General features: G+C 47.6%; 1 protein-coding gene across 1 annotated transcript; it reads right to left on the bottom strand.

The window, feature by feature from the left end:
* Positions 1–200: 200 nt before the first annotated feature.
* Positions 201–10,851, bottom strand: ATG9B (autophagy related 9B). Its single transcript, XM_044677635.1, has 14 exons — positions 10,329–10,851; positions 9,814–9,857; positions 9,499–9,563; positions 9,025–9,213; positions 8,461–8,602; positions 5,408–6,162; positions 4,706–4,859; positions 4,213–4,392; positions 2,343–2,591; positions 1,966–2,111; positions 1,665–1,761; positions 1,288–1,414; positions 886–1,041; positions 201–702 (listed from the first exon to the last, which is right to left on the bottom strand). Exons 1-13 carry the CDS (start codon positions 10,849–10,851, stop codon positions 902–904), a joined length of 2,811 nt encoding a protein of 936 aa, XP_044533570.1. The 3' UTR covers positions 201–702; positions 886–901.
* Positions 10,852–11,951: the final 1,100 nt, after the last annotated feature.

Genomic DNA, 11,951 nt, shown 5'->3' with positions numbered 1-11,951 from the left:
AAGGGGAGGCATTGCCAAGAAGGTATGCAGCTAGGCAGGGAGTCCTCCCGGGCCCCCACGAAACCCTGGAGACAGTTGTTGCTGCTTCCATGCTTGCTGGCTCTCTCCCTCTACTAAGGTTTTCGAGCAATGAGCCTAGGCTGCCCGCAGCTCACCGGGCTTGAGGCCGAGGACAAAGAGCCATTGGAAGGCAAGAGACCTTTGGTGCTTTATTACCGAGGGCAGCTCCCTGCCCCCTCTCTGTTCCAGATTTCAAGAGCCAACCCTTCCCCTCTCAACTAGCCCCAGCGCCAGGAGAGGTGGAGTTTGAGGCCACCTTGGCTTGATTTTCCCTTCTTTTATGGCTAGTGTCTGATTTCTGCCAGCCTATTTAACTCCAACCATATAATCATGACTGTGATCCACTCTTCAAGGAGGGGCTTCTGTCTCACTATCGGGGTCAGGAGGTACCATCTAAGATGCCTGGTATGGGATGAGGTGTCTACTGCTTGCCCTTCTTTCATCTTGTTCAAGGGATTTTCCCACTTTCTCCCATGGACCCACCTCCCCCCCCCCCTCACTTCGGTTCTCTGGGGCTAGCTCAAGACTTCCCACCAGCCCCAAGGGTCTGCCTGAAATCTATGAGCTATGGTGGCTTCCTAAGAGTCAGCAGGTGAATGTTGATTGTCTTCCCAACTTCACTGGAAAATTGTGATGGATAATCTAGGAAAGGAAAGATTGAAGAAGGCAGGGTGTCCAGGTGCCCAAAATCCAGAGAAAACTTCCCTTGCCCTACCCCACCCCACCCCACCCCAAAATAAGATTTATCCTCTTATACCACCTTCTTTCCCTTAACTATTCATTTCTCTTGTCTTCCCCCCACCCCACCCCCAAGCCAATACTGACCACATTGGTTGGCTTCTTAGCCACTTCGTGGATTAGACTCTGGTTCCATCTGAACATTTTCCTCCTCCTGCCACCCCCCAAGGGGTAGATTACTAGCTCCCTTTGGTCCCCATTGTTGTCTGGGACTAGAGCTGGAGCTAGAGGCAGGGCTGGTACCTGAGAAAAGAAGCCATCAGTCCTATAGAATGCAGATAGACCTAAAGCAAGAAGGGTCCTCAAAAGCTATCTTGTCTTTATTTGACAGATAGGGATACTGAAAACCAGAGAGGTGAAGTGATTTTCTCAGGATCACACAAATAATAAGTATCAAGCAGGAGTAGAACCTAAACCTTCAGACTCTTTTCATTTTATCAATGCTTCTTTCTCCACTTCAAGAATCCATCCCAATTGTCAGGTTCTTACCATCACTGTGCCAGGTCAGGGTCTCATCTTCAGGGGTTAGTGGCCTCTGGGGGCTAGGCCAGAGCCTTGGGAGTGGAGTGGCTGAAGTCTCTCCCCATGGCTCTTGCTGCTGCTGCTGCTGCTGCTGCTGCTGCTGGTGGTGGTGAAGCTGAGTGGTGGAGGGAGGGCATGAGCACCACCACTAATGACTTCTTTCCTTGACCCACCCTTCAAGTACAGAGGTTCTCCCAGTTTCTACTGGGAGATTAAAGGATGGAGGGGCAGCTCTGGTTCTCCCACCACCATACCACAAACACATTCCCTCAAGCTAATTCCACCTCCTCAGCCTTCATATATATTAGCTACTCCACCATTCCCAGCCCCTTCTCCCAGTTTACCTGATGCAGGTAGATAGCATGAAGACTCATCTCAGCAGAGGCAATCTCTGAAAGTAGGGCAGGGTTCTGGACCCCAGGGCCCCCTGGAGACACACAACTAAAATAGGTGGCACAGCAGGTCAGAGAGCTCTGCCACCTCCAAACAGCACCCTTAGCTCAATAAGCTTTGACTTCCCCATAGTGATTTCCCCTAGGCTCCCCCAAAAGATCAGAATTTCCCTTAGGTATCTCAGATCTGTGCCCCTCTCATCATCCCACCCTGATACCTCCAACATATACCATACTTGGTAATGGCCCCCACCTCTGATCGTGGCCAGCCTGAGACATGGAACCGGAGACAGAGGCCAGGAGGCTGGCAGTTGCAGCAGCTGGGCAGGGAGCAACTGGACTCAGTTCTCGGGGAGGCAGAAGGGGATGTAACAGCAGGCTGGCCAGAAGTGCCTCAGGCTATAAGCAAGAAGAAAGTGGTAGGGTACTAAGGGAAGTCTAGGATTTACCATATGATAAGACAGACTGGCAAGGGCTCTGGGGTTGAAGGCACAAGTTATAAGAGTGGAATCAACTAGGTTGAGACAAGGTTACTTGGGTAAAAGGATAGTTGCAGGCAGTTAAAATCCAGAGGGGCAGTTCAGGATGAGGGAAGATGCTAGGAGTGGGACAGGAGTGAGGCATACTCACTGCAGATGTGGTAGAGTCACTTAGAAAGCTGGGACCTAGACCAGGTGTGGGGGGTGACCGGATTGGAGTAGCAGCCCAGAGAGCAGCATCCTGTTGTACCCGGTCCCGAAGTTGCCCCAAGAATTGGGAGCTGTGCCCAGGTGGGCGCCAGCGAGGGTGGGCCAGTGAGAAACGCATCAAGGAAAGCTCCGTCTTCCCACCTTCTGCACGCTGGGATATCGAGGCTTCTGTCTGTCCTGCTGAGAGCCACTGCAGGAAAATCATAATCCATTACATGTATAGGACACTTTATACTGTTCTTTGTCAGACCTATGACTATAGCAAAGAAGCTATGTCCAACAGTGTCCACAGGTCATGGCTCTCTAATTCACAACCTGCCCAGAGACAGGTAGCTGCAGCAGTAAGAGGTTAGACAACCTACCTGGGTCTTGTATTTGTCAGAACAGCAGGGCTAGGTCCTCTGAATAGAAGGCCAGCCCTTTAGCCACTATAATGCACTGCCAATCTACTGGGTGCTTTCAAAGCACTTTCTTTTTTTATTTGAAATTTTTAATTAATTAATTTAGAATATTTTTCCATGATTCATGTTATTTCCCTCCTCTCTTCCCTCCTCCCCCTCCCATAGCCAATGAGCAATTCCACTGGGTTTTACATGTGTCATTGATCAAGACCTATTTCCATATTATTAATATTTGCATTGAGTGATCATTCACATCATCATTTCATCTTCATGAGAATCTTGTGAGACAGGCTGGACAATTTTGATCCAGCCATACCACTGCTGGGTTTACCAAAGAGATAATAAGGAAAAAGACTTGTACAAAAATATTAATAGCTGCATTCTTTGTAGTGGCAAAAAATTGGCAAATGAGGGGGGGTCCATCAATTGGGGAATGGTTGAACAAATTGTGGTAACTGTTGGTGATGGAATACTATTATGCTAAAACAAATAATGAACTGGAGGAATTCCATGTGAACTGGAAAGACCTCCAGAAATTGATGCAGAGTGAAAGGAACAGAACCGGGAGAACATTGTACACAGAGACTGATACACTATGGTACAATCGATTGTAATGGACTTCTCTACTAGCATCAATGCAATGATCCAGGACAATTCTGAGGGACTTATGAGAAAGAATGGTATCCACATTCAGAGGAAGAACTGTGGAAATAGAAACACAGAAGAAAAACAACTGCTTGATCACATGGGTTGATGAGGATATGATTAGGGATATAGACTCTAATCGATCACCCTAATGCAAATATCAATATGGGAGGGGGGTGAGAGGAGGGGAGAGAAAGAACATGAATCATGTAATCATGGAAAACATTCTAAATTAATTAAATAAAATTTTGCAAATCACACACAAAAAAATAGGCTAGGCAAAGATTACTATATAGCTATGTAGCGCAGTAGACAATGTCCTAGACCTAGAGTCAGAAGATCTGAGTCCAAAACCGGCCTCAATAGCTTACCAACTTTGTGACCCCCTGGGGCAATCACTTAACTCATCTGCCTCAGTTTTCTCCTCACTAAAACGAGGATAATAATGGCACCTACCTCCAAGGATTGGTAGCTATTCTCATAATTATCACTATTAGCATACAAATTAAGAAATTGATCCTAGAAGAGGTTAAACAACTTGCCCAAGGTCATACAATTAAGATAAAGCCCAGGACTACTGTCTAAATAGACCCTACACTCACTCCCTTGAAGTTGGTTCTGCCCCAATCCTGAACTATCTGAAGATAATGGAACTTACTGTTTTCTGTTCCCCCTCCCATGGACACTATCTTGGCAAGGGCTCTCATCTCCCAAGACTAAGAAAGAGAAAAGAAATATCAAGAAGAGTTAGGAAGGAGCTCTAACCTGGGGATGGCCATGGCGCCTCACGTCCATGAGAGCAAAGGAACAGACGTCCCCTACCCCAGATACATCCACAGTGAAATGTCGAAAAAAATCGATGATCTCCAGGGCACGAGGGCGAAACCAAAGGAGGAGGGCAAGGGGAGTAAGGACTGGAGAGAGAAGCTCCTCTAGGAGAGAGATCTGGGGGAAATAAAGATGGGAAGGGGGCTAAGTGAAATGTTTTCACTAGAAGGTATATCTGGGGAGGGAATGGGGTAAATTCTATGGATAAAAAATTCTGCAACCCAGTCCAAGACACCACTGTAGGGTAGAACACACTGACCCCAAATTATTCCCCATCCAGAGTCCCCCTGAGGAGTCAAGGATGTAACATCTTCAGAACTCCTTATAGAGTTAAGCCCCACAGTTGCTCCCCAGGGAGACTCCACATTCCCACTCCTTGACCAGACCCCTGAGGATCGACCAAGTTCCAAACCCAGTTGCCTTTACTCACAGCCTTGTACTGCAAGAGTTGCGACATCTGGTGGTGAGTGCTGGCTTCCTGGGCTGGTCCTGGCTCTTCAGGGAGGTAATGCATGTGAGCCAGAGCTGCCTGCAGCAGGGGTTTAGGGGATCGGCCCAAGAGCTCCTCCTCAGGGATGAAACATCTGGAGAGAAGAGGAAAATGGGGCAAAAAGGGGCTGGTGGGGAAAACACTGGTCCAGAAATCAGGGGAGCTATTTTCTAGTTCTGGCTGCCTCTAGCTATTTGTCCCAGTGCAAGTCACCTTACTTTCCTCTTCTATAAAATCAGAGGATTGGTCTACATGGTCTTCTAGGTTCCATTCAGCTCTGGAATTCTACAAATCTATTAAAGTGAAGCAGTGGGGTCTGATGGACAGAGAGCTAGTTTTCAAGTCAAGAGATTTATGTTCTGGTCTTAGCACAGTCACTGTCTACCTCTGGAACCAGGACAAGTCATTTTCCTTTTCTGGGTCTTGATTCCCCTATCTTTAAAACAGGGAATCTGTTTTAAATCTAATATCCAAAGGCCCTTCCAAGCTCTAAAATTGTATGACTCTTAAAAGTTGAGGGAATAGAATGAATAGATGGACAGGTTTCCCTGGGATAATTATAAAAAAGATGAGATCATGAAAACTTCTGTCCTTGCACCAGAATGTCCTCCCAAGGAAGGAGGAGATACCCCATCTGCTGACCTGGCCACAGTCAGTGCCACACCCAGCCCTGTCATGGCAGTCAGTACATGTTCCACAGCCAACACATCCTCATCATACACAGTGAGCACCAACAGGGCAGCTAGCAGGGCACCAGCAAAGAAGCCAGCATGGCGGGCCAAGAGGGCAGGCAGTGGGGCTGGAGGTGCAGCAGCTCGCAAATAACGGGCAGCAGGGCGGTAGGCTCGAGCCAAACGGGCACGAAGCTCATGGGGCAACTCATTGAAATGTCGCAGCTGAAGGCGGGCCAGGCGGGACCAGCGTCTCATTCCCAAGGCCCCGGGCTCCCGGCGCAGCAGCTCTGCATAGCTGAAAAAGGCATGTAGTCCCTGCCAAGCCAGCACCAGTGGACAAAGAGCCAAATTGGCCAGTGCCAGAAACAGCAGAGTCCTTCGAAGGCGAGTAGCCAGAGCCCGCCTCTGGCAGCTCCGCTTATAGGTATTGGGCAATGCCCAGCCCCCTCGAAAGAAGGAAATTGGGCCACGGAAGAAGAGAAGGTCAAGATTGAGAGCCAGTCCCTGGCTGAGGAAAGTAGTACTGCCCCCCCAAGGCAGTGGGCAGCGGGCCGGCAACAGGCCCTTGTTGGCCAGGGCCACAAGGTAGTTGGGGTAACGCAGGATACGGTGGTGAACATCTAACTCCGTCAGAGGCCGGGGCAGCACACAGAGGCCACCACCACGTTGCAGAGCCAGGAGACGAGACTGTACCTCACCCCAGGGCACCTTGCTAAGATCCTCCTGAGGGAAGAGGGAGAAAGGAGTGAGCCCTAAAGAGAAGACCATCCACCCCCACCCCAAAAAGACTTCCCCCTCTTGATGACCTCTAAAGTGACATCAGAAAATGATCTGATTCTTCCATCCAGGAGACCTTGGTTTCATCTGATACTCACTATATCTAAAGTCCAACTGATGCTCTCTCCCAACAACAAACTTGCTCATTCCTGTCTTCAAACTTGTTCTCACACCATCGTCCTCACAGCCATTCAGGCTCACTGTCTCAGTCACCTTGCAATCCTCTTTTTTCTACCTTTTTCTAACCTTTATTTTCAATCTGTCACCAAACCTGCCATTTCTTCTTTCCTTTCCACCCTCTTCTGAACTCTTAGCTCCCTTATTGTCTATGCAATTCATTTGACTATAAATCATGTCGAGTTTTATGACATCTTGTACTTTAATTTGGTTTTTTGTCATCTTCTTCTATCTGTTCTGTTCTGTCTCCCTACCCCAGACTGTGAGCTCTGAGAGCACAATCCATGTTTTGCACAAAGTATCACCCCTAGTGCCCCGCTCAGGAACATGTGGCTTTGTAATTACAGGTCAATAGAGTGCTGGCCTGAATCAAGGAGTTAGGGAATGAAGTGCTGTCTCTGTAACTCTCTGGAAAATTCACTTCACCTCTTAATACCCCAAGTAATGCCCCAGACTACACATTCCAGGGCAGATGAAGCTCTTTAATAGAGGAAGTGAAGCACTTCCTCCTCACACCAACAGACTCCCAAATTGAATCCAGAGTACCTAGCACAGTGGCTTAAACACAAGCTGTTTCAGAAAGTTTTTTGATTTATTGAGAAAGAAAAAGCTCCTTCCCCCACTAATCCAGGGCTTCATCATGTAGTACATGGACCATTTCAACAGCCAACAACAGAACTGGCTTTTGCTCCCCAGGCTCTTGTCCATCTTGCATTTAAACACCCCATCCCCAGATTGTCCTAAATAACTATTTCCATCAAGTCCCTGATCTATTCTGAAACCAGCTGAGATTTCTCACTCCCCGGGAAAGGAATTCATTCAACAGATAGTTATGAAGTACCTATTGTGTGCCCAACCTAGCACTTAGGGCTGGGAGAGATACAAAGAAGCACCCTCCAAGAACTGTGGATGTGGTGGGGTGAGGGGTGGCTGAGAACTGGGATCTCATCAGAGGGAAGAATTCCCAGGGCAAAAACTCCTCCCAACCAGGAAGAAGAGCTACTCCTTCTATAACTTCGGGCCACTGAGAGTTCCCTGGGGACATGGAGATTAAGTGACTTGCCCATAATGACCCAGCCAGAGTATATCCAAGGCCCTTCCAACTCCAAGGCTAGTCTTCTATCACTAAGACTCAGTACCTCAGTACCTTGTAATGTCTTAATTACTCAGGGACAGGTAGGTAGCACATCTCGAGAGGGTACCAGGCCTTGAATGGGGAGGTCCTGGGTTCATATCTGACCTCAGACACTTCCTAACTGGGTAACCCTGGGCAAGTCACTCAACCTCCATTGCTTGGTCCTTACTGCTCATCTGCCTTAGACTCATTATTTAATATAGATCCTGAGACAAGTAAGGGTTTTAAAAACTGTATCTAATTACTATCTAGTTAGGAGAAATAAACCATACACACCAATAACTATAATAAAAGGCAACATTGAGATGAACTCCAAATTCTTATTTTATAGGTGGGAATCTAATGCCCAGGAAGAAGTGGTTCTAGATGATTTCTGAGACTTCTGCCAGCTCTAACATTCTGTGATTCTATGAATTCAGATGTGATTTTAATTAGCCCCAGAGAGCAGAAATAGGAGAAATGAACAAAAATTGCAAAAAGGTAGCCTCCCTTCTATCTATCCAAATCCTATTCAATCATTACTCTCTTTCTCAGACTATTCCATCCCACCTACTCTGTACTTTTCTTTTATAGACTTCCTGATGTCTGTACCATATAAATTCTGATCAGAAGCATTATTTAGTTGTTTTGTGACACAGGTACCACTCTTGTCTCCTCACTTAGATTATAAACTCTGCAAAGGCAGGGTGGTGCATCTTTTCTATGTCTCCTACATAACCACGTCTACAGGAAATGTCAAGGAAGACCTGATAACTTGACAATATCCCTATCTCCAACCTTGGGGCCAGAGCCCCCTAATCTCCATGGAAAAGTGTCTGCCTCAGCTTCTGCTTTGATCCATTTTATCTCACTCCCTGCCTTCCCTTTTCTCTCTGTACCCAATATAGCTTTATGTCCTTAGCACCCCTATCCTTTCTCCTGATCCAACTCACTGGGGGAATGTGCAGGGCTTCCCTATAAAATGTTCGGATATCCCAGTAGTTCAAGAGATTGCAGAGGGACCGAAGAAGACGAAATAGCCAAAATCCTGAGGCCAGGAACAAAAGGAAGATCAGGATGGAGCTGGAACGTACCCTGTATCAGACAGATTGGTGGGCTGGATTAGGGTGAGATTATCTAGAGATTAGAGTTGGAATAGACCCCAGAATCAAAGGGAATGGAGTGGGGATGGAGAAAAGAGCAAATCAGACAAATGGGCATATAAATAAGGAATACAGGAAGGTTGGCCTGGCTCTGGAGACTGAGACAGAGGGACAGAGTAGGTGAGATTTCCCTGGGTCCCTTTCCTCTCACCAGTCTGTCTCTGTTCAGCCTCACTCCCCTATCTCTCTGCTCACTTTTGCCTGGGCCTTGGCTGTGGCTAGAACAGAGGATAGGTGGGGTGGCAGGCTCTCTGCCCTTAGAAGTAGCCAATGCCTCAATCCCTGAGCCTTAGTCCCTGAACCATCCAGGCTCCCAAATCCTGCTACCCCCACTCCTCCTCTGCTTTCACTCACCGATGTGCACACTGGGCAGCAGGCAAGATAGCATCTGACAGGGTCACCTTGCTATGAAGGATTCCAGGGGGCTGATGGGATCCAGGGGTCCCAGGTTGAGTATGGTTAACAGGTCGATTGGCAAAGAGAACATCATAATCAACGCAGCGGAGTAGGAAGGTAGTGAAGGTAACAACGAAAACGAACTGTCTGTGGGTGGAGTGGAATAGGTATAAAGGCCAACCTGAGGCCACCAAGGGTGAGAGGGGTTGGGAGAAGAGGCTGCAGGTCAGCTCCCAGGCCCCTAGAGATCCCAGAGGAACAACCTGAGCCCTGCCAAGGCTTCCGGAGAGATGGGAAATGAGACAGGGAAGGAAACTTGGAGATCCAAGAAGAGGAAGATGGGTGCTATAGAGAGTTGAGAAAAGGGGCTGATGTTTGGTAGGAAGGAAAATGATGGGGGATGAACATGGGAACTAAATATAAAGGACTTACCCCAACTGGAAGGCATCCTCCAGAAACATACAGGCAAAGCCATTACGCTGATGGTAATTGTAGAGGTACCAGATTCATCAAGGAATAAGGCTGAGATTTCCAAAGATCTTCCCCAATCCCCAATGCCTGCCTAACACACCTCTTACCCTCAAGTACCCTCAACCAGACTGTTCATCCCTGAAGCCCAGTTCCCGCCAGTTTTCATTCACCCATTCCTTTCCAAGTAATGTCTAGTGTCCTGGTCCACAGCCCTCATCCCTCCTCAGCAAACATCACCCCACTCCCATATCCCTCAACTCTGAGCACATAAGATATCTTGGTGAAGAAGCTGTCCAAGTTCTGGATATGATGCCAAGAGCCTGGATGGAGAAGAGGTATAGATGATTACTCACATTTCTTTCATAAGGTGCTTTCCTCACAGCCACCCTGTGGGGGTAGATATTATTATCCCTACTCTGTGGAAGAGGAGACTAATACTGTGAGGTGAAGTTACTTGTCCAACAACACCCACCTAAGTAAGTGTGAGAGATGGAAATCTAAATAATAAAATCTAATCCACCATTCTAGGTGGCCTGCATTCTCCCAGTCTGCATACCTCCAGTTCTTTTGTCTCAATGCCCCCACCCCTTAGATTTTCTAAACATGGTGTGTCATTTGAAATTGGGAGGTGTCAGGGGAAGTTGTAGCAGAGAGAGTCCTGGGAGACATAGTCTTCCAGGGCTTACAACAATTTCAAATGACACCATGGAGACTGTCCACCCCCTGTGCCCCTCCCCTTCTGTGCTCCACACAAGAACCTGCTCAACTTTGCTTACCCCATCCCCACTTACCTTTGATCCCTTCAGGGACATGAAGCAGGGGTTCCTGGTCCTCCCCTGGGAGGGGTGAGTTTTGAGTGTTGTCACAGTCAGGGTCACAGTCCTCCAGTCGTTCATAATCCTGTTCTGGGATCAGGGGACCCATCCGCAGCCCAGAGGGGTTCTGGAGGGACCACTGTGAGGGAAGGGGAGTCACCGAGGCCAAGCATGGGGTAGAGTAGTATCTTAGGCCAGATGGAGCAGAGGAAGGGGTTCCAGAAGACTCCCCATGAGGAGAAGAGGTTTCTAAAGCTGAGAGGGGCTGTGTTACTCCTGAAGTCCTGGCTGGACTAAGAGGCCGTGGTATGGAAGCAAGAAACGAAGAAGGGGAGCTCCTCGTGTAAGGAGTTGGAGACATAGAAAAAACAGAAATCCTACCCCTTCCAGGACCCAGACATCGAGAAGTAGGGAGCAAAGGGGGTAACAGTGTAGCTCCTAGATCCCCCCATCTCTCTTGGTGCCCCTTTGTCCCCCCCCAACCCATCCGTCTCACCATCAGGCTGGTTCCTCCAACAGGAACACTGCTGTTGTTTTCTGAGGAGCAGAGCTTGTGGTTCTCCAGATGATGACAACAACATTGAGTGACTCAGGCATAAGCAGGCCTCAGGCGTCCTGACTCCCAATCACCTGTCTGACCCCTCCCAAGACTCCCAGGAGAACCCCAAGGTCACATCTCCCAGGCCTTAGTTATTCCTTCTCTCTCCTACCAGCTGAATAGTGTTCAAACATACCCCATTCCCTACCTACAATTCTCCCAAAGCTCTTCCTCATGGCATTCTGCCTTTGTCTCTTCCCCATATCTGACTCAGTAATGTTGAAACAATTCCTCTGGTCTTCCAAGAAGCAAATCCAAATGAACTGAAAAAGAAGAGATCTTAGACTTCCTCAGTTTGAAAAGAACAATATCTCAGATTCCCCTGAGGGTAGGATATGATAGAACAGGATGGCTGGATTGAGCAGAGATCTTCATGAAGGCTCTTGGCTCACTCAAACAGGAGAGGGGAACTTAGGTGGCTAGCCTGTCCAGTCTCATTCCTAAAGTCCTGACTCATCAGGAAAAGAAGGCATGCTGGCATTCAGCCTCCCCTTTTAGACCCATTCCTAAGGTGCTGACTCAGCCACCCAGGTAAATAGATTTTTTGGACCCAGTTCATAGTTAGTAACTGACATAAAGCCTAGTGCCCTGGGGATGGTAAAATGAAGACAGGGTCTCTGATTCCTGAGGGATAATAGCCAAATGGCTATCCACTCACACAATCCAGATTTCTTCAGTGTAGCAGACCTGGAAACTGGGATGTGATTGGATAATAGGATTTAGAGTTTTAAAATGACTGTCAAGAATCTCTAATGCAAACTTTCTGTTTACAGAAGAGGTAACTGAGGTCCAGAGTGAGTTATTTATGGGCACACAAGTGCCAACCCCAAATTCTAACCTACATTTCTGAGTCTGAATCTACTGGATCTATACTCACGATGGGGCTCTGCCTCAATTTCCCTTTTTGCCCACTCTATCTATATCTATCTATCTATCTATATATTTATATATCTGTAGATATAGATATAGATATAGATATATACTGAAAATATAAATCTCTT

The sequence above is a fragment of the Gracilinanus agilis genome, chromosome 5 (genome assembly GCF_016433145.1).
Source record: "Gracilinanus agilis isolate LMUSP501 chromosome 5, AgileGrace, whole genome shotgun sequence".
Classification (NCBI taxonomy): Eukaryota; Metazoa; Chordata; class Mammalia; order Didelphimorphia; family Didelphidae; genus Gracilinanus; species Gracilinanus agilis.
This window is presented reverse-complemented; position numbering and strand designations above follow the sequence as displayed.